Raw genomic sequence first — 21,094 nt, 5'->3', positions numbered from 1 at the left:
TGGAATGGATTGAACGACCTAATAAGAATTTGCAAGCAACAGAGCTACTAAGGGAGTTTAAGAGGCAGTACTCTCAATTGTCGAAGGTAGAAAAATTGACATTGGAGCCGAACAAAGTTGATCTATTTCTTCAAGCTGCTGATGGAGAATTGCAAGGAAAATTAGAACTCCTTCTTGAAGACAAAGAAGAAGATGAAGGATTGACAACAAAGTGGAAGAACGTTGAAGATGCGGTGGGGTTGCTTACAAAAAGAGAAAGGAGGAAGGATAGGAGCAATATTCCGAAAACAGTACAAGCACCCAAAGCTCCAGTACGTACAACACCACCAACAATGCCTACAGTTCAACCTTCGACATCCTTATCAAAGAAAGCAGAGATGGGGATGGAAGAAATTATACGAGGAATGCGAGATCTTCAAATCAAATTGGCAAGACTTGAAGAGAATACTTCTACAAACAATTCGAAGAATGTTTCAAAACAAGGATATGTACAAAGATGCATTTGGTGTGATGATGCTTCACACACTAGAAAAGATTGCAATGAATTTATTAATATGATACGGCAAGGAATTATTTGCTGGAAAGATGGAAAGATAGCATTAAAAGATAGGGAGGATCTTCTTCAAACCAATTTTGGCAAGGGAAGAATGAGAGCATTGGTTCAAGATTACTTAAAAGAGCATGAAACAGCAGCACGAGAAAGTGCAAGTTATGGTGCTAGAGTAGATGATGACCTTGGTGGAAGTATAGAAACTAGTGAGTTTTGGGCTTCTGCCAGTTCTACAATACAAGAAGAGAAATTACCTTGAAAAGCGTTATTAAGGACTGCAGCTACAATACGAGGTGCAACAGGATGAAAGGATCTTGTTGAGTCTCTTTCAGTTCAGGCATATATTGCTAAGAGCCAACATGAAGCCTTGATGGAAGAAAAGAGAAGAGGAAATTTTGATGATATGAGAGAAGGAAATTCTTCTAAGAGGCAAACTCGAAGAGACAAGGCTCGGGAGGCAGCTTCACAAGAATTACCTGTAAAGGATACGTCAGCATCATTGGAAGAAAAAACAAAGGAGATAAAAGATAAAGGCAAATCAATTGCTTATAAGCTACTTTCTGACATTGAAGCGGCAACAAATTTGAAAGGAGTGTTGGAAGAACGTATATTAAACGCTAAGGTGGAATTTACATTGAAAGAAGTTTTGGGAATTACAAAGAAGGAGTTTTAGGATGTTATCATTAACAGCATTAAGCGAAAGAAGCAATTAATGGGCGAAACTGGAATGAGTCATGCTATTGATGCAAGAATATATAAAAATGAAGAAGAGGTTGATATTGGTTACAAGCAACCAACAAATGAAAAGAATGGGTATAATCAACGAGTACGTTTTGAAGATTATAGTGATAAGGAAATGGAAGCTTTGAGCCATTATACTCGAAAGCATTGGGTAAGGGCAACTACTGAGGTATTGGTGAAAGTAGGAGATATAGAAGAACCAATTGTTGCTTTAGTCGACAATGGTTCTGAAATAAATCTCATGTCTAAAGATCTTTATAAGAAGAAAAAATGGCCAATTGATATGGAACATGGATGGGCAATACGAGTAGCTAATAACACACGGGACGAATTATATGGAGCTTGTCCAGATGTCAAAATTCAGATTGGAGATGTTGCGACGGAGCAACATTTCTTTGTTTAAGATACAACGTCTTATCCGTTGATTTTAGGACAACCTTATATTACGGCAACACGGATGGAAACAAAAGTACTTGACGATGGTTCTACTTATGCAAGGGTATGTAGCGAAGATGGGAGGAAAGCTGTACAATTTCTAACAGTACCTCTTAACCATGAATGGAATCGAGATAGGTTGAAGGAGAAACCATTGCCAAAGATTGTTGAAGGATTTAAGGATTTTGGAGAGGTACCACTATAAAGCGAGATTATGGAGGTACAAAAGAGGAGGTACTCTCGCGAGATGAAGGTACCTTTGATGCGAGTTTTATTGGTATATTGGAGAATGGAAATATTATGTATAAGAAAGTTGATGATTTTAAAAGAAAAGAAAGAAAAAGATTATATAATATTGAAAGAGAATTACGCAAGTTAGGTACATTGCAAGATGATGAGAGGATTTTAGGTGTTTATGAAGAAAATGGACTGGAAGATTCATTGGAATTGATTACATCTATTGGGTTAGGGAATAATGATAAGATTGTTGAAATTCATTCAAGAGAGGTTTATACCATACTTGAATCTTTTCAAGCACCAGAAGTCACTGTAGAGACGAGATATAAAACGGCAGATAAGAAGGTAAAGCCTATTGCCAGACCATTACCAAAAGATTCTAAAGAACAAATGAGAGAAGCATCAAAAGAAGAAAGTTTAAGAGATCCAATGAATATTGGACATCAGTTTACTGAAGAGACTTTTGAAGAATTGAAGATTGGTTCTGATGGTTCTTTATTGTCAGAGGAAATTACTTGCTTCAAAAAGATGTTGACTAAATAAGGTAGATCGTTTGCCTTCAAATCTAATGAAATTAAGTGTGTGGATCCAAATATTATAACACCTATGGTTATCTTCACTGTACCGCATGTACCTTGGAATCTAAGACCGATTCCAGTACCGAGGGCACATTTACCTAAATTGGTGGAACTATTAAAAGAAAAGATAAAGATGAAAATATTAGAACCCTCATTTGCGCCGTATTCTAGTCGATGGTTTACGGTACCTAAGAAGAATGGGTTACTATGGTTTATTCAAGATATGCAACCGGTGAATGCAGTAACTGTTAGGAATGCAGGAATTGGACCTATTGTGGATGAATTTGTTGAGGCATTTATAGGAAGGGCGATCTATTCAATGGGTGACTTGTGTTTAAGTTATGATCAATTTCAACTTGCCGAAGGAAGTAGAGATATGACAACAATGAGGACACTACTTAGATTGGTTTGAATGTGCACTCTTCCTCAAAGCGCGACCAACTCAGTTGCGCATATGATGAATGGGATGAATAAGGTATTGAGAGATTTTATTTTGGTAAAGACTATGCCTTTTCTGGATGATGTTCCTATAAAAGAGTGCAGAGAAGGAGACAAGGATGAAACTTTAGATACGAGGGGGTGTCCCAAATATGTTATTGATTATATACAAGATTGTCAAAAGTTTTTAACTCGGCTTGGAGAAGTTCATCTTACATTATCGGGTATGAAGTCCATATTTGGAGTACGATAGGTTGTGATTGTTGGACATTTATGTGGATCTTACGGAAGAAAACCAGATCCGACTAAAGTTGATGCAATTGGAAGGATGAAAGAGGATTGTGATTCTTTAACAGAGGTTCGCAGGTTTTTAGGTGCATGTGTATTTTATCGAATCTGGATCCCTCATTATGCTCACATAGCGGATCCATTATATGAACTATTATGCAAGGGTTACTGATTTAAATGGGAAGAAAGGCATATTCAGGCAATGCAAAGATTGAAGAAATTATTGATGTCACCTCCAATATTGAAGAAGGTTGATTATAAGTACAATAGATCAGTGATTCTTACTGTGGACGCTAGTCCAATTGCCATTGGATGGACTGTGGGTCAAGATGATTCAAGTGGGAATAGATTTGCAGTTCGATTTGAAGCTAAAGTTTTAAGTATTCGTCAGCGTGCATATTCGCAAGTCAAAAGAGAACTTTGGGGAGTTGTTTCGGCTATGAAAGCTGAAAAGGACTATTTGATTGGGGCAGTAGTAGTAATTGAAACAGATTGCTTGCCATTGCTTAGAATGATTACTAACTGTTCAACGCCAGATATTGCAATGTTGAGATGGATTGCTTATATTAAGTCACTAAATCCAGAATTTAAGCATATCACTGGGAAGGACAATTTAGTAGCAGACATGCTATCTCGAGCAAGATACGAGAGGGAGGACGAAATGGTTGAAGACATTGATGACGTCGGATTGAAATTCTATTCAATATCAAATCTCAACAGAGAAGACAAGCTATTTCTTGAAGAATCTTATGAAGGAGAATTATTAGATATTGATCATTACTTGAATACCTTGACTAAGCAGGAGAATTGGTCTACAAAAAAATTCAAACAAATAAGAAAAAAAACATATGGATTTTTGCTTTGAGATGGACTCTTATGGAAGAGACCGAAGAAAAGAATTGAGATGCCACAACGAGTGATAGGCAAAAAGGAAGAAAAACTAAAATTATTAAAGGAGTTTCATGATAGTTTATGGGCAAGACATAGAGGAATCTGGACTACTTTTGCTAAACTCAAGGAATGATATTGGTGGAAAAATATGTATCGAGATGTGCTCTCATTTGTAGAGTCATGCAAAATCTGTCAATCGTATTCTAATATCCGACATCGAGATGGTCTTCATCCTACGTATCCTCTGGCTATTCATTTTAAATGGGTTGTTGATTTGGTTATTATGCCAATTGGGTTATGGCAGATGAGATATTTGGTTTTAGCTCGTGAAGATTTATCAAATCAAGTAGAAGGAAGAGCATTGAGGACAAAATCTACAGAGGAGATTTGTAGGTTTTTGCTTGAAGATGTTATTTGCCGCTACGGATGCATAGGAAAAATCACTGCAGATCATGGAGAATTAAATGCACAAGAAGTTCGTAAGTTCTTTGAAAGATGTGGAGTTAAACTATCACTGACTACTGCTTATAATCCGGAAGGGAATGCAAAAAAGCGAACGCGGTCACCCATCGATTGTGAAAGCATTAGTTAAAGCTTGTAATGAGAAAGTTAGAGAGTGGCCACGGCTTTTGTCATTTGTATTATGGGCTGATCGAACAACACATAGTTCGGTGACAGGATATATGCCAGTAGAACTTAAGACAGGTCGAAAACCAATTATGTCGATTGAAGAAAAGATACTTACTTGGAGTATGCTACCATGGGAAGATGGATTGACAAGAGAAGAACTTCTGGCTATTAGGATTCGACAATTGGAGCAAAGATCGGAAGATGTCCAGATAGCATTGGAAAGGTTAAAAAGAACAAGGTTACAAAACAAGGCACGATTCGATAAGCAACATCGATTGAGACCTAAAGCAATCGAGGAAGGTGATTGGGTACTTGTTTATGACAACAGTTTGGATAATCAACATAGTACTTTGCGAAAATTTTCAAAATGTTGGTTTGGACCATATGTAGTAACAACTGTTCATGATAATGCGACTTACTCATTACGCGAGTTAGATGGTACAAAATTGGAAATACCAATTGCAAAGAAGCGAGTAAAAATATTTAAACGAAGACACGCGGAGATGAATATGGAAGACCTTAATGAAGGTATAGAGATTCCGCAGCAAGAAGATGAAAGTGATTTGGATAATGAAGGTGACGAAGACGAACTAGACAAAGATGTAGAGGATATATTCTAAATCAAATAGCAATTGGATAAATTGGTGCATATCGGAGGATGCACAGGTTCAGAGGTGGTGGATGTCCTGTTGTAACACGAGTATACCGTAAAAATATAAAGAAAGGAGACTTTTATTAATATTTAGTTACCTCGAATATTGGGGGGCAACGACCAATTCCAGTGCAAATACTGGGAGGCCAGGGTCAGTCACCCCGTTACAGTCAGCGGGGGCATACTGAAATGCTCCGTTCGATTCCAATAACGGGAGTCAGCAAAAAAGGGAAAGGACCAATTCAATGATGGGTGAGCCTGGTTCGAAGAGCCAATTGGATCCAATTTCAAGACATCCAATCCGGGTCCTCTTACCCAATATGAGACCTGAATTGGTCAGGCAACCCAATGCAGTCTAATTACGGGAACATCCGGGTCTTACTACTGGACTCTTACCCAATATGAGACCTGAATTGGTCGGGCGACTCAATGTGGTCCCGATTACGGGGCTTTGATTCCGTTTTAGGCTGTTCTGTCCTCTGTGCCGTTCCGGGAATGTCCTTTTGGTAAAAGGATCTCTTAAAGGTAAAAATGGAGGAGAAAGCTCTGACGGCAAGAGCCAATTTTGGATCCAAGCTCTGTCGACGGGAGCCAATTTTGGATCCAAGACGAAAGATTGAAGAAATTCAGAATTAAGGTTAAGGAATGAGAGGGGAGAAAAAAAGTTTTTTTTGGGGTTTTGAAGGATCGGAGAGCTAGCTTCATGCTTCGGAAAGGGGAAAAAAGACAGAGAATTGGGTTTTTTTTTTCTTCATAGGATTTTGGGAAGACTGAGGCAATCGTTGCTGAAGTCAGTGTTGTAATGGTAAATCGGGATTTTTAATAAAGTGGGTTTGATTACTCTTGACTGTTTTGTGAAATCGAAATTACGTATGTGATTGAAGAATTAAAAGGGTGTCTATAGGATTGAGTATGCAGAGTGAATGAAATTTATTGGGTTAATCTAACAAGACAGTCAGTGGATACAAGATCGTAAGTACAAAGCGGTATCGAAGATTAGCAGTTTGGTTGTTCGGGGTTCTCTGTAACGTCTAGAGACCTATCGGTTGGGATAAAAAGGACTTCAGCGAGCAGTCGAAGGGCATCCGTATAGATTTATGGTATATTCTTGCAGTCGTTTAAATTCCAACAGTCAAAAACTGATAGACTGTTTGAATATTGGCGAATCTCCAAACTACCTTTTACAGCCAGATGCCCGACGCATTTTCGAGCAGGAAAGCACGTAATACGACAACGCCATTCTAAATCTCCAGCAGGAGCTCCAATTCTATTTGTGAAGAAAAAAGATAGATCATTGTGGATGTGTGTTGATTATCGAGGACTCAACAAGAGTACTATCAAGAACAGGTATCCACTATCTTTAATATCTGGACTTCTTGATCAGTTGAATCAAGCTAAGATCTATACAAAATAGATCTTTGGGGAGCATACAATCTAGTATGCATCGAAAAAGGAGATGAATGGAAGACTACGTTTCGAACTAGGTATGGATATTTTGAATACAACATCATGCCTTTTAGACTTACAAATACACTAGCAGCTTTTCAACATCTAATGAATGATGTTTTTTGAGAGTTTTTGGATAATTTTGTGGTCTGTTATCTAGACGACATCTTGATTTATTCTAAGAATCCAGAAGAACATGAACTTCATGTTCGACATGTGTTACAAAAATTAAGAGATGCAGGACTCTATGCTAAGATAGAAAAGTGTGTATTTCACACTACTCAAGTCGATTTCTTAGATTACATCATTTCAAATGATGGATTTATGATGGATCCTAAGAAAGTTTAAACTATTATAAATTGGAAGATCCCAAAAATGGTAAGAGATGTTCAATGCTTTTTGGAATTTGCCAACTACTATTGGATCTTCATCAAGGACTTCTCTCGAGTTGCAGCTCCACTAACATGCTTGACTTGCAAAGAAAAACTCCAATGGAATCAAGAAGCAGAAGTTACTTTTGAATCTTTGAAGACAGCGTTTGTTTTTGCATCAATCTTGTATCGTGTTGATTTTTTCAAAGCATTCTTTATGGAAACAAATGCATCAGACTTTGCTCTGGGTGCGGTTTTATTACAAATGGGAACAGATGAAAAACTTCATTTAATAGCCTTTCATTCAAGAAAATTCTCAGCAACAGAAATCAATTATGAGATCCACGACAAAGAACTTCTTGCAATCATGGATTCTTTTCAAGAATGGCATCATTATCTAGAAGGCGCTTCCAATCTAATCACCATGTATACGGATCATAAGAACCTCGAGTATTTTATGTCAGTATGCATATTAAATCGTCGTCAAGCTCGTTGGAGCATGTCTTTATCAAGATTCGAGTTCATCATTACTTATCAGCCAGAAAAACAACAAGAATTTTAAAAAATTAAAAATATAAAACAAAATAAAACCACTTCCATTAATGTGGCAGTACTTGAAGATGGATGCAAGTCCATAATTTAGATCTACATAGCAAAGAAATTAAATTCTTCAAAAAAGATTCAAACTTTCCTTCATTCTTCATAACAATTCTTTTCTTTTCTTTCAATTAATTAATTAATTTAAAAAATACATGTAAAATAAATAAATTATAATTAAAAAATTATTAATGCTACATTCTAATTGATATCACTACATTCCACATTACTTCCATATAACTCAAATTAACTAAAAATAGCACTTCTATGTCTGGGCATGTTTGGCAGCCCAATATATAATCCTAGTATTAACCCAAAATAAAATAAATTATTTAAAAAAAAATTGGTACCCAGAAAAAAAATAGAATAAAAACAAAAACAAATTTTTTGAATTAAAAAATTTTTGAGGCAAATATATTTCTTTAAAAACAAAAAAATAAAAAATAAAAAATAAAAAATAAAATCACAACCTATTTTTTTAATAAAATATTCACTCTCTCAACTACTGCCCTTTCTTAAAACAAATAAAGACTATAATGTGCAAAAGAAACAAGTATATCATTAGCTAGTTCTCTGCAAGGAAATTGGTCACCTAGTGTGTAACAATATGGATTGGGGATGTAGCATTAACAATTCTCTATAAGTATAACTACAAAAAGTAATATGTTTTAGAACAATATGTAATAAATCAAAACAAACAAACAAACATAAATATATTTCAGAAAAAAGGCTGTAGAATGTACACAACCACGCCTAACAGAACAGTAGGCTCAAGTCAAACACCTGGAGGAGAACCCAAGTGGCAACCTAAGCTTGGGGGAGAGAATTCAATGAAGGGAAAATTCACAACATGATGACCACACAATGGAAAAAAGAAACACTGAGCAAACGTTGAATTAGTATCTGGACGACACAGTCTTCTTTGGAACTCCAGGTACTGAACTGAACTGAACTTGAGAGCAGCTTTCATTCCATAACTAGCATCCGCCCTACACGTTGTCCCGTCGTCTGATCCCAGCCTTTTTTGCTGCACCCATAAATAGCTTCCTCGGCCAGGCTTTGCTGAAGAATCCAAGACCACAGATCCAGTTCCAATCTGTGGCTGAATGCTGCTCTTAGTTTGTTTTGCCAACTGAGAGCAAACCAAGTGTCTAGGAATGCAATGACTTTGGCAGTAAAGTGTTAGTACATGGTGGAGAACTGTTGCAATTTAGTGCAGCTCTTCGTGACAACATTGGATAAAATGATGGAACATAACGGAAATAGACATAAAACTTTTTGTGTCTTAGTAATCTTGTGTTCCTGTACTGATTTGATCTGTTAAAACGGAGACGAGTTTGAGGTTAGATCAAGGTGTTGAGACCATTGTCGTGATGGAGATGATCGGTGGACTTTACCCAGCAATCACCAACTCCACACAAAGAAATTCCTTCGCAAAGCTCAAGAAGGTGCACTGGGTGGTTTAGGTCCATCCGACGAACAGCGAGCCTCTGCATTTCATGAAACTCGAGAGTTTCGCATCAATGCTTCTGCTGTTGCCATTTCCTGAGTTTCTTTATATGTACGTAGGTTGACTGAACCAGAACTATTTCAAATAGTATTGGGAGTATATGGCAGATCCACATGTTGCGTTGATGGATCGTGTATGGGAATTGTGTGGTTCGAGGAAACACAAAGCTGTGGGTGGAAAAGATCAAGCAAAAAAGAAAGAGAAGCCCAGGAACTCAAGCGAAGGAACCATGAAGTGGTTCTGGAGTAGAGACAAAGGAGCAACCAATCTAAGTTTAGATAGGAAATTTAATTATAGCGGGAAAAGAAATTGTTTTCATTGCATGGCACAGTGGAGGATATGACTCCAACCATACAGATGCCGGCAGGCAGGTGGCTGGAATGGGCTTAGGTAGTAAGAAAAGAAAATGAAGCGCGCGGAGGTCGAAGCAAGGTAGCGAGAGAAAGCCATAATTGGAGTCATATCTTGAGTGGGCGTGCAATAATTTTGGGAGAAGATGCCTGACAGTCGCAATGGATTAGCTATGGTTGATTCAGTCAAATGGTACAACGCATGACATGGCAGGGCAAAGCTACCACTTTCCGTCCCCAGGCATCGGTTAGCAGCATCATTGTCAACAGTGCTCATGAGCTGCTTGCTGCTTATAGACTATCAACGTAATTTCTGCTAATCTGAAGCTAGGGAATTGAAATCATTCTATCAACGGCTAACAACGTGATTGAAATTTCGATAAGAACGACAATGTTATGCAAAAGATAAAAAATTAGATTGATTTAAGAGATAGGCCCCCTTTACCTGGTCCACCATCCAGTTTGCTTCCGCATCTTGCTTTTGCTCTTTGAGAGCCTCCACTACGTCTGTCGAATGCTCACAGCGCATGACGTTGAATCCCCAAGCCGACAGTTTCTTGAGAAGAGAAAAATACAGTCGGAGTGTTCTGTTCTCCATCACCATTATCGCTGATGAAGAAGTGAGGAGCTTCTGAGAGGCAGAGTTGCATCAGGTTTGTCCTCTGCATTTCCATGCCGTATGCTTGATTGTGGTAACTACATGGATTGTCTATGAAGAAGAGAGAGTTGAACCAAGATTTCGAAGGGATGTGAGAGTTAAACATTTCTGATGGTGTGATGTTCTGCTAGCGAGGTCTATGACAATTGCACATGTGTTGATGACCGTGGATTTGAGTTGGATCAGTCGTTGTAGCTCAAGCTCCACGTCCTATCTAGCAATGTCCAAAACTTGGTCAATGCAATTTGGGGTTAGAATTTTTATAATGTGTTCCTCCAACTGCCGGTTTTCGAGTTTTTCTTAGCAGTTGTGAACGATACGAGTGCCCAGCAAGTGTATTGCAAGCAATTTGTATGTCACCGGTGTCAGCATTCTCTTTGTCATGAAACTTCCCATCTTCACGAAGAACGGGATTCATACTTGGGCTGCCTGCGGTGAATTTGACGCTAGAAATCGTCGTTCCGGTCATGTGGTTGCACCTGTAGAACCTCTTCCTCGGTGTTTCTGAAGGCTAAGATGTTAGAATTGCAGCCGCAGTGCTGCCTGCTTACCGGGACGCAGTTGTGCACGATTGTAGCAACGTACGTTTCGAATGAGTTACCAGACCTTGAATGAGAGTTGTCTTCACCTGGAAGCGTCGAACGTCGTCCAAAGAACTTAAACTAGACTAACCGAAGGTTTTCTGTTGGATTTCTTGCAAAATTTAACAGGTTGTAACAAAACGCGATTCCTTCAGTGTCGAATCACCAGCAGGAGGCTTAAAAATGGTAGGGAATGGCAGAAGAATGAACCGCTTGGTGGCGTTCTTAGTGGTGGTCTGTTCAGCCGTCTCAGGATGCAGAGCATGGGACTGCTCGGCAGCGGATAAACAGACACTGCTAGACTTCAAGAATGGGTTCGTGGACACGAACGGAGTGTTCAACACCTGGAGTGATAGCACTGTGAACTGCTGCGCATGGAAGGGCATCACATGTCGCGAGTCAGATGGCGCAATTTTGGAGATCAACATCGTGGGATCCTCTGGCACAAACCAGCAGCCATACCGCAGCCCGAGCTACCAAGGCACAGTTGGCGCAGGGCTGGTGGCGCTCACCCAATTGCAGAAACTCAAGATCGAGTGGGTGCTCTTCAACGGCCCCATCCCTCAGCAGTGGGGAGATTTCTCCACCACTCTCGTGTTGATCACCATCAACAACGCCAACCTCCGCAACGACATACCCTCCACCCTGGTTAACATCCAGAACCTACGGCACCTGGACCTCAAGAACAACCACCTTACGGGCTCCATCCCCTCCACCTTCTGCACGCACAAGAAGATCAACTACATCGATGTCTCCTACAACGACATGACCTACCTTCTTGTCCCTCCGTGCTTAGTAAACCAAAATAACCTCACCGTCATCTTTGATCACCAGGGTAACAGTACTAGCCCCGGCTATCCTGCGGCAGGCTCCACCCTCACAGTCTCGTCGTTGCTCCTCGCAATCGGAGCTCTCACCACTGCTCTCCTCTTCCTCTGAGGAAATCCACCCCCTTTCCTCGTGGTCAGGCAAACCCTAACTCATTACTGCAATACCCAGAACACAGTTCTTGAGAAGGGAATTTTGATGCCGTCTCCATCCCTAACTCTCTCGCTCTCACTCGTGCGCGCGCACGCGGGATCTCTTCGTTATGAAAAAATTAATAAGTGCCCCGGAGAGATTTTGTCTGTGATGTCGGAATTTGCAGAGGAATGAAGCAGTCAGGTGCACGTAATGTCCAAAAGGTAACAATCGAATCACAAGGATATTGTAGAGTTGTCAATGGAACCGTGGCTACACGCCAGGAAAAAAGTGAGTACATATTGTTTGATCCTTGGGATGTATGCTGTATTAGTGAAAACCTTTGTCAAGGACAGCGCTACTCTGTTGAATGTTTAAGCTTAAGCTGGGCTGTAACATCCAGTTAAGGAATAAAGCCTTAACTATTAGTTGTCTCGGCTGTGCGATTATCCGAACATGACTCTCCTGTGAGTGCCGTTGTGAAGGACTCTACACCCAAGATGTAGACAATCGTTTCTGTACTGCAACACTATGTGTCTGGGTTTTAGTTGAAGATTTGAACAAATAGACAAGGATTGGATAGTAACGTACAAACCTCTTTCTTAACAGTTCTCAGGTGTTCCAAATTCTGAGTACAACTGCGAAATTCGGAGCTTGCGCTCCTGAGCATTCACTTTACAATTGTTTAAGTTAGTGTAATTTTTCTGGGTTCAATGGTCGTGAGGTTCTTGCATCTGTGCGTGAGATCTGCTTGCAACATCTTAGTTGGCAACGACTGTAGGAGAGTACAGTTTCTAGTCCATCGAATAGTCTTGAAGCTGCTGGAAATTGCAGGTCGCAACCAAATTAAGTGTGGGTCGTGGTTTCTGATATATAATTGTAACTTTGCTATAAAAAATGCCGAATGAAACAGACCTTCCAATACCGAAAACCAGACTGGCTCACCAAGACAGACATCATAATACCCACATAGATTAGATTGATCCATACCAGCATTATTGGGTCCGCCTCTTCGGACGACTTCCCCGCTCGAAACTTCGACATTTGTTTACGTTTGATATTTTACTAGACTTGTACCTTTTGTTTAATGTTACCCACATCGGAAATCCAAACGATGAGTGCAAAAGATGGACCACAACTTTCTGTGGGTGCTCACGAACTAATTTTCCCTTTCCCACAACGTTGGTAACACCAACTGGCTGCGACTACGTCGATTCTAGTCTTTAGCTGGAAGTAGAGGATCCTTCATCATCAGTCTGAGAGCATGTGAGGCGTGATCAGAGGGAATAGGGTTTTTGGCCTCTGGAGGCTTTCAAACGTATGGTGAGTATGGCGTGACTTGTAGGGAATTTAGATGATTCGAATTCCGAAGTAGAACGATGATAGAAGACGTGATGAAGACCAAATTTTGAGCATTTTTCTTTTTTTTCTTTCATTTTTCCCCTTTTTTCCACTTAGAATTGCACCTGGTTCTTCTGATTCAAGATGCTACAAGGAATGGGGTTGAGGTTAGACAGGGCAGGGAGTTTCGGAAGTAGGTCCGGGGCTGTAAAACCTCTGGTACACAAGCATGGATTTCGCGTTGCTGTGACTGCGTCTACGAAGGTGAGGCCCAAAATTATGCGCCTAAAGCAGGATGAGATTGGAGCAGTGCTACCGTGGACGGGCTCCGGGGAGCAGAGGCTACAGAAGCTGGGCACTCCATCGACATGGCTGGCGCGGCTGGCGATCTCACTTGCAGGCTCCGTGTTGTTCTACAATTACAACACCATGGCTGCTGCCATGGCGTCCTTGTACTGGGCTTGGGATCCCGTTCTGAGCACCACCTTTGCCAATACCTTCCTCCGGCTTCAGTACCCCTATGCAGGGCTTTGGAGAGCCCGCGTGCTCGCCGTGAAGGTGGTGAAGCCTGCGCGAAGACCGCGGAGCGACGATGTGTTTCAAGAAATTTTTGAATCACAAGCCCCTGTTAAACCCTTTCTGAAACTTGTAATTGGAGATGGGAGCTCAGCTACTCTCGAGGTATCAACTCGCCTCTCTTCGTGTCGGTTTAGTCGATATTACTCAGGATATTGTCACAATTTTATTTTATTTTATTTTTGAAAATGTTGGATTTGAAGCTTAAAATTTTCCTGAATTGGGAGAATGATTTTTTAGATGAAGGTAGTGATGCCGAGCAAGAAGAACCAGGTGCAAGTTGGCGAGCTAGTGGAGGTTCTCGTCTTGTCTGATATCAAAAGCCTATCCCGCTTCATGGCCGTTCGTGACGTCTACCTCCCAGACATGGATCTTTGGCTTTCAGAGGATCCTTGCATTGAGCGGCCGCTGTTTGAAGATTTAGTCCAGACCCTGAGAGCAGGCTCGTCTTCTTCGTCTCTCGTACCTCCAGCTGTGAAGGTAATCTTCAAAGCTCGAAGTCTCTCAAGCTTGAGAATCATATGAGTCAGTCTCTTTTCATGCATCCAACGCATTGACACAATCGAGACGGATTTTCGTTGCAGGGGCGAGACACGCAATCCGTGAAGGCCAGGGTACCGGAGTCCATAGATATGCTACCGGAGAGTAGCTTAGATCGAAGGGAATTTGACAAGGATTTTCTCGCTCCCGAACCGCAGACTGCGAGGAGATGGCGGCTGACGCAGCTAGATTACGAGGAATTTGAGCCTGTTGTGGAGGATGATCCGAAGCTTCAGGCTTTGAGAAGATTAAATCGAACGCAGACAGAGGGAGAGTTTCCAGTACGTGCACAAGCAGATACGTATGATCCACCGATGAAATTTACACGGATTCAAGATAGCAATTCCTACTCTCAGGATTTTTGGGAGCAAGACAACAGCAATACACAGAGCGATTCGCAACCAAATCAATCGCAGGTATCCGCTTCTGACGAGGATTTTGCACAGAAATCTGTCGATACCGAGAGCGATAATGTAGAAGAAGAGTCGAAGATCCAACCTTTGAGGAGATTAATCCCAAAGCAAAGGTTTGGATTACAAGCAGATGGCTATGGTCCGCCAATGGAGTATGTGAGGATGCAGGAAGACGGAAGAGAGACGGGTGGAGAAGAGACGAGTGAAGCTTCTAGTAACGAGGGTAATACATCACAGATACCTGATGAGGATTTGAAGTCGATGGAAGATGAGCAGTTGACAACAGTTGGTGAATTTCTAGGGAGCGGGTTTAATGAAGTACAAATTAGGGTCCCGGAGGTTGAGGTTGTGCAAGAGGAAGAGGTTTGATTTCTAAGATGAGATTGAACATGTAGCACTAGATTTGAGACCGGTAGGGCTGGAGACATTGAAGCATTAACGCCTTCACGGTTGAGGTTTACGAGAGAATCTTTGAACATTGCAGACATTGTAGTGAATTAGATTTTCAGCAGGTCTGAAGCCAACCAGGACACATGAACGTGAGGTGGATCGGTACAGCAGGCGTAACATGGATGAGTACATGAATTGATGGTGCTTCTAAAAGCTTTGTTCATAATTCCCAAGGGACGACAATGGTGAGGTCCTGGCGACTGGTAGGAGCATAACTTGCAAAGAAGGAAATAGCAAAACGTTCTATCTTTCATATCCAAGAATTCTTTGCAGGGCAGGGTGACGAACGATCACGTCGCTTGGCCTTCTCTAGAAGATGATAGATGTGCAGATCTCTGCCCAATTTCTGAGGTTTAGGGTAGGAGAATGGAAGCTGCCCATGAAATTTTTATGCACAACCACACTAATCTTGCAGGTAAGACTCTGAGATACCAGTGTGAAACAGTTGTTAGCAGAAGACTATCTGCCTTGTCTTTCTAACACCTTGGCCATATACAAAACACTGGAGTGTGAGAAGTAAATGATTTCTCTACAGAGGTGTTTTCTTTTGGTTAAGGATGGTTACATAATAGTGGCGTTCTTGCTGACATGATTCGCGTCGTGTAGATATTTAAATGTATTTACTTGCAGAAATACCAGTATTTCATGAGAACGGAACGTGCTTAGCGTGTGCAATGAACAATGCCACGAGTAAATGAAACGGCAGTTCCAAGTATTTTGAGATTGCTCAAGAAGAGAGTGCTACAGCTGAATAAGGGGCTCTTATAATTCAGAAGGACTTCTGAAAGAACCGAATGTAAAGGGCCACTCGGCTGCCTTGATAGCTTGTGCAACGTCAAACTCTCCCTTCTTCTCCTTCAATGTCAAATAACATGTCATTTGATTGAGCCACAAAACCCTATCAACGGGACAACCTAGGGTGCTGAAGCGGAGCAGGAGCTCATCTTGAGATGGCAACGGCAAACCATTGGTAGACGATACTAGAAACATGGAAGAGCGGTCGGGTGTAGGAATGGGGCCCTCCAGAGGAAGAAAGGGCAGGTCGCATCGCCGTACTGCTATTCTGTTTCCATATTCTTTTACTGCCTGGAAACATCAAAACCTTACTGGACTTAGCACCATTACGACACATTTCTTCAATAAGAGTATGTTCGTACTAAAGAATGAGCAAAACAAAAACCGGCTTTTTCTGAATGATCATATCAACTGTGGCACATGTAATACATAATGGAAAAAGTCTGTCAGATTTTATTCACCAGAATGTCCACAGGACTACTGCCAAGAGCACAAATTCTTCCTCGGGCTTCAAGGAGCTTGCAAAGCCATGAAAATATTGTTCCGGTCATGTAGGCATCGAATCTGCATTCAGTACAATACGTCTAATTAGAGCAATATAGATATCTTGATCACTTCCTAGTAAGCAGACCAGAAACCATATCTGACGTAAATTAAGCGTGGATCAAAGTTCCTGATATTTTGGAACCCTCATTTGGCCTCAAAAGAACATACCCAGCTTCATGGTAGCGGCCTAACTCATCAGATGTACTTTTGTATCGATCAAACTGGTCAGCATGATCCACTCTTGGTAATTGCACGTTAGTCAATTGTCCGGAGTCTGTTACAAATACCAGATAAAGAGTTTCCATCCTTCAGGTAGGGATGATATCCAAAAAGATAGCAGTAATGAACAAGAAAACGTTAGAAAATTCTTAGGTCATCACGTAAATCGTCTGATAAATCTGATATCAATAACATGGTGGGTTACATATCTCATAAGAGCATACAAGACAACCTAAAAACGTTCTGAATTTTGTGATTCAGACACATGTTTCAAATACATTGCCTTGCTTAAAGGATATATTCTCTTACCAGAAGAGAGATTTGCAGTAATCACGTGCACACTTTGGGCTTCTTCTTGGTTTTGCACTGTGCTGGGTTCCATTGATCCCTCTCCATTGACATCATGTACATCATTTGCAGGATCAGGAATACTCGCCAATTCCTCGTTACTTTCTTTCACGTCTTCATCTCCCTTCACATCATCATGTTTCGGTGCCAGAGAAGTGTGAAGTTCCTCAAGTGAAGTAGCAGGAAGGAGTACGGGAAAGAATTCAGCCAAGTACTTGGTGTCGTAAACCCCACCTGGAAATAGAAGCTTAACCTATTCAACACCCCCATAAACTTATCAGCGTAGATTCTTACTTGGAAAGATTTCTCTATCCAAGAAAGCACGTCACAGGCAGAGTATCATGCTTCTTGTGGCTGTGACGTACTCAATATTAAAAACAAGTACTTACATTCACAGTTGCATGAACAGAATGAATATTCTGATGTGATGTAAATATGAAAACGAATAAGTCTCAAACCAGCAAAGCAGGTTACCATACTCCTAGATATAGTGCAAAGCCCTCTTCTCAAAATTAAGAGGGCAGTCCAGCCATTTAGGGTTTATTATACATGAGCAGTACCTCAGGCCTTTCTGTAACACAATCAGATAAAGATTCAACATTGCGTAGCAATATGCATCCATCTCATCCACTTCACTTACATGCGCCCGAAACTCATCTAAAGTTGGAGGAAGGGTTCCAATAAATTGCTGATACAGATATGCTAAGTCTAGTAGCATGTTGTGTCCCACAATCGGCTTGTTGCAAGTCGTTAGACACTGCATCACGTTCGCAAACCCTTTAGATCGTTCCAGTTGCTTTTGCCTCTTCGCAGCCACTTCAGATTCCTGAGCTGCAACGACTGCTGATGTGGCTCTCGTCAACTTCAAACTAGACTTACGAGCCCCCGGGGTCCTCTGCCACCAACACCACTCATTTCAACACTCACTGATACGCTGACTGGAATTGCACTCACATGGTAAGCACAATTTGATAATGATAATATACATGATAATGTGCGTGTGCAAGGTTCATGCAATGACTTCTACAACAGCTAGTGACAATGAACCCGAAAATTATCGCATAAAAGAACCTACCAAAAGCTCCACAAAGAAATCTGATTTGCCAAACTCTTGCTCCAAATGTTGGTATAAAGCAGCACGAAGATAGCTATTACTGGGTTCCAATACAAGCGTGGCAGGGTCTGAATCCGAGCTTTCACTTGAAGCCTCCCTTGCAACAGTGCGTTCTACCCATGTGCGCACAGTTTCCAATTGTTGTTCAACAAAATTGCGATCCTCCTCCTTTGTCAAGACAATCGGGTCTCTTGAATCCCGCGCCTCAGATTTTTTGTCCAGCTTCAGCTGCTCAAGAGTGACATACGGTATACCTGCATCACACTTTGGTGACTAATAAATATAGAAATCCCGTGCCCGACAATTCGTGTTCAGAAACTGCATCTTTACAGTCTTTAATTAGACAACCGAACCCAAACTCGTACTCGATATGTTATTTCTGAAAAAATTTCAACAGCGTTAATGAAGATAGTATATGAACCTGAGTATATGAACTTGTTGAAGTCAAAACCGTGCTCACGAAGAAAATCTAAAGACGAAGCCTGTAATACGAGCAGTAAATTAGCCGTATGATAAGAGTAACATCACTTCACATAAGTTTGATGATGGAGTCCCAAACTAGAAAGATCGTATAAAGATGAAAAAATGATACGATTGCTGTACCTGACAAGTAAATCGCACGTCTGATCCTCCATTAGAACGCGGAAAGGTGTAGAAGTTGAAGGTTTGGGCTTGATAGCAGCTATCCTCAACATTCCAGTGGAATGCGGACAGCCCAAACTGTCCAAGAGAATTTTTTAAAGAACAAGAAAATCACTGAGATTATATTAGAATAGGAATATAACATGTGACAAATGCAGTCTATTTCCAGAGTGTGAACTTAAAGAAGCGCACCTGATTGTGTGCCTATGTATGAAGATCATGTAGAATTGGATACAGTATGAAAAACATCAAGGTAAGAAATAAACCTGCATTATGAGAAAATGCTGGGCGGATGTCCTAACTCTCGCGTAAAGCTGTTCGGCATCATCCAGGACCTCTTCTCTTCTGCATTTAATAGGACATGAACATCGTAAGCATACCACGCCCGTGAACTCTGAACCCTGCAACACATGACTCATGGTGACGCAACATCACGGCATAAGATTATTCCAAATAAGAGTGAGTAATGTGCTCTACAACAGCTTTCAGGAACGCATGAAGCGCGATAATTTTGAGTTCAATCCCTGAAAATGATTACAAAATAGATCACATACCGGCTATCAGTAATACTAATCAATGCGCCCTTGAACCTAGTTACCATAATTAAGTTGTTAATATTCTTCACACTGAGCCACTAGAGCTCACGCAAATTTCCTCAAGGGAGTAGGGTAACAACCCAGAAACCTAAAACCCACAGTTAAGAATTCAAGAAATTCGAAAAAATCTATTAAACTGCAAGCAATACCTCATTAAAGCCTATTTCTTACATTTCAGCTCACCTTAATTAAGTTGCCAAACAACGTACCGCGGATGCGTGAGTGTGAGGCCTGAGAATTCTCCATCGATTGCAATGAATTGGCAAGAAGAAATGGCCGACTCAATACAAGGCAACAGCTCTTCAAAATTTCCGTAGGTGACCTCCATCGCCACCGCTCCGCACCCAAAATTCTCTGCCTCGTTAATATCTTGCAAGCTGAGTGACGAGTTTTAAACTTTGCCACCCAGAGTGTGCTTCTACTCACAGCTTTGAACATCTGGATGAAAGCACTTCTGTTCATCATCAATTGTACTTGTCTGACGGATGCATTCCATCAGTACCGACTTCTCCGGCCCGTGTTTAGAGCTTTTAGCAACCATACCGAAGTATCATCAGCGATTCACTAGCTACAGTCGTGACTATTTTGTGAGACACATTGGAGTAGGTCACAAAAATCCCCCTGTGGACGGTCGTTACAATGTCAGCATATGTCCATAACAAATGAGATTGGTGTTCGCCATGTGATTCAGTGCTCGTTGGCAAATATTCTTCGTTAAGCATTTTCATTGTTTGGAGATACTTCGACTCTGTGAGAAACGGCCAGGCTAGTGGCAAGGGTTAGCAGGGGTGTGGAAGAGGTCGGAAGCTCGATACTAACTTACAGCCTTGTGATCATCCTCAAGTGTCACAGACAGTCTTTCACCACGGAAACGTATCCTTTCTCAAGAACGCGTGACGACCATGGTAAGTTTGCGACATCGCCTAATCGTGACCAATACTGGACAACCCTTTCCCGAATCCAAGCCCTGCACTGTAGAAATGAGAACATCTACAACCTCAACCCCCTGTTTGCTCTCAGACTAGAACAGGAGCTGTGGAAAACCTGTGATTAAGGGCTGCAAGGATATGTTATCCTATCAATCAGCCCAATCACGGACAAATGCTTCGCAGCAGAAGAGAAAATGGTCCAGCCATTGCAAAAGCAGCTACTGCGTTCCTGAACTGCACAGTCACCATGACTCTGAGAACCCGGCAGCAATGGCTTTGCTCGGCACCGCAAGTGCGGTCGATGTGCACAGGCAAAGCTTCCATTCTCTGGTGCGGCGATAGCGTGGAACGTTGGAGGTAAGGTTCTCACTGACAACCAGCTTTATAGCTTTCCACCTTCATGATGCGACACTGATCACTCTTCGCTTCTAACGTCTCACTTACATTTTTAAACATTTTATTGATAGATTGATTTGTGTATGTAAGTGTTGTGCATTTGTCCCTGTATGGAAAATAGCCAAAACTCTACATATTGTTCTCATATAGATACTGATGTATCCAATAGAAATTTGTTCAATAGAAATGTGTCTAGAGTTTCAAATCAAATATAAGCATTGGATTGGATGGTGTTGTAGGAGAAGGATGAGTTAGTTTCAAATCAAATATAAGCAT

General features: G+C 41.1%; 2 protein-coding genes across 6 annotated transcripts; one reads left to right on the top strand and one right to left on the bottom strand.

Moving 5' to 3' along the window:
* Positions 1-10,239: 10,239 nt before the first annotated feature.
* On the top strand, positions 10,240-16,494 carry LOC112280643 (uncharacterized). Of its 2 annotated transcripts, XM_090249156.1 has the most exons (5): positions 10,240-10,367; positions 11,083-13,935; positions 14,071-14,310; positions 14,415-15,648; positions 15,864-16,494. In XM_090249156.1, exons 2-4 carry the CDS (start codon positions 13,399-13,401, stop codon positions 15,150-15,152), a joined length of 1,515 nt encoding a protein of 504 aa, XP_090105282.1. In that variant the 5' UTR covers positions 10,240-10,367; positions 11,083-13,398; the 3' UTR covers positions 15,153-15,648; positions 15,864-16,494. The 2 variants fall into 2 exon arrangements, with proteins under 2 accessions (XP_090105282.1, XP_024372108.1); XM_024516340.3 differs by lacking the exon at positions 10,240-10,367 and having other exon boundaries at positions 13,253-13,935; positions 15,840-16,494.
* LOC112280641 (uncharacterized) lies at positions 15,925-20,763 on the bottom strand. Of its 4 annotated transcripts, none has more exons than XM_090249155.1 (10): positions 19,703-20,763; positions 19,164-19,298; positions 18,859-18,975; positions 18,677-18,737; positions 18,217-18,509; positions 17,782-18,036; positions 17,103-17,394; positions 16,743-16,848; positions 16,490-16,592; positions 15,925-16,319 (listed from the first exon to the last, which is right to left on the bottom strand). In XM_090249155.1, exons 2-10 carry the CDS (start codon positions 19,167-19,169, stop codon positions 15,996-15,998), a joined length of 1,557 nt encoding a protein of 518 aa, XP_090105281.1. In that variant the 5' UTR covers positions 19,170-19,298; positions 19,703-20,763; the 3' UTR covers positions 15,925-15,995. The 4 variants fall into 4 exon arrangements, with proteins under 4 accessions (XP_090105281.1, XP_024372104.1, XP_024372103.1 ...); XM_024516336.3 differs by having other exon boundaries at positions 19,164-19,242; positions 19,703-20,762; XM_024516335.3 differs by having other exon boundaries at positions 19,677-20,080.
* Positions 20,764-21,094: the final 331 nt, after the last annotated feature.

This window comes from Physcomitrium patens, chromosome 3 (assembly GCF_059467195.1).
Source record: "Physcomitrium patens ecotype Gransden chromosome 3, ASM5946719v1, whole genome shotgun sequence".
In the NCBI taxonomy this organism is placed as follows: Eukaryota; Viridiplantae; Streptophyta; class Bryopsida; order Funariales; family Funariaceae; genus Physcomitrium; species Physcomitrium patens.
This window is presented reverse-complemented; position numbering and strand designations above follow the sequence as displayed.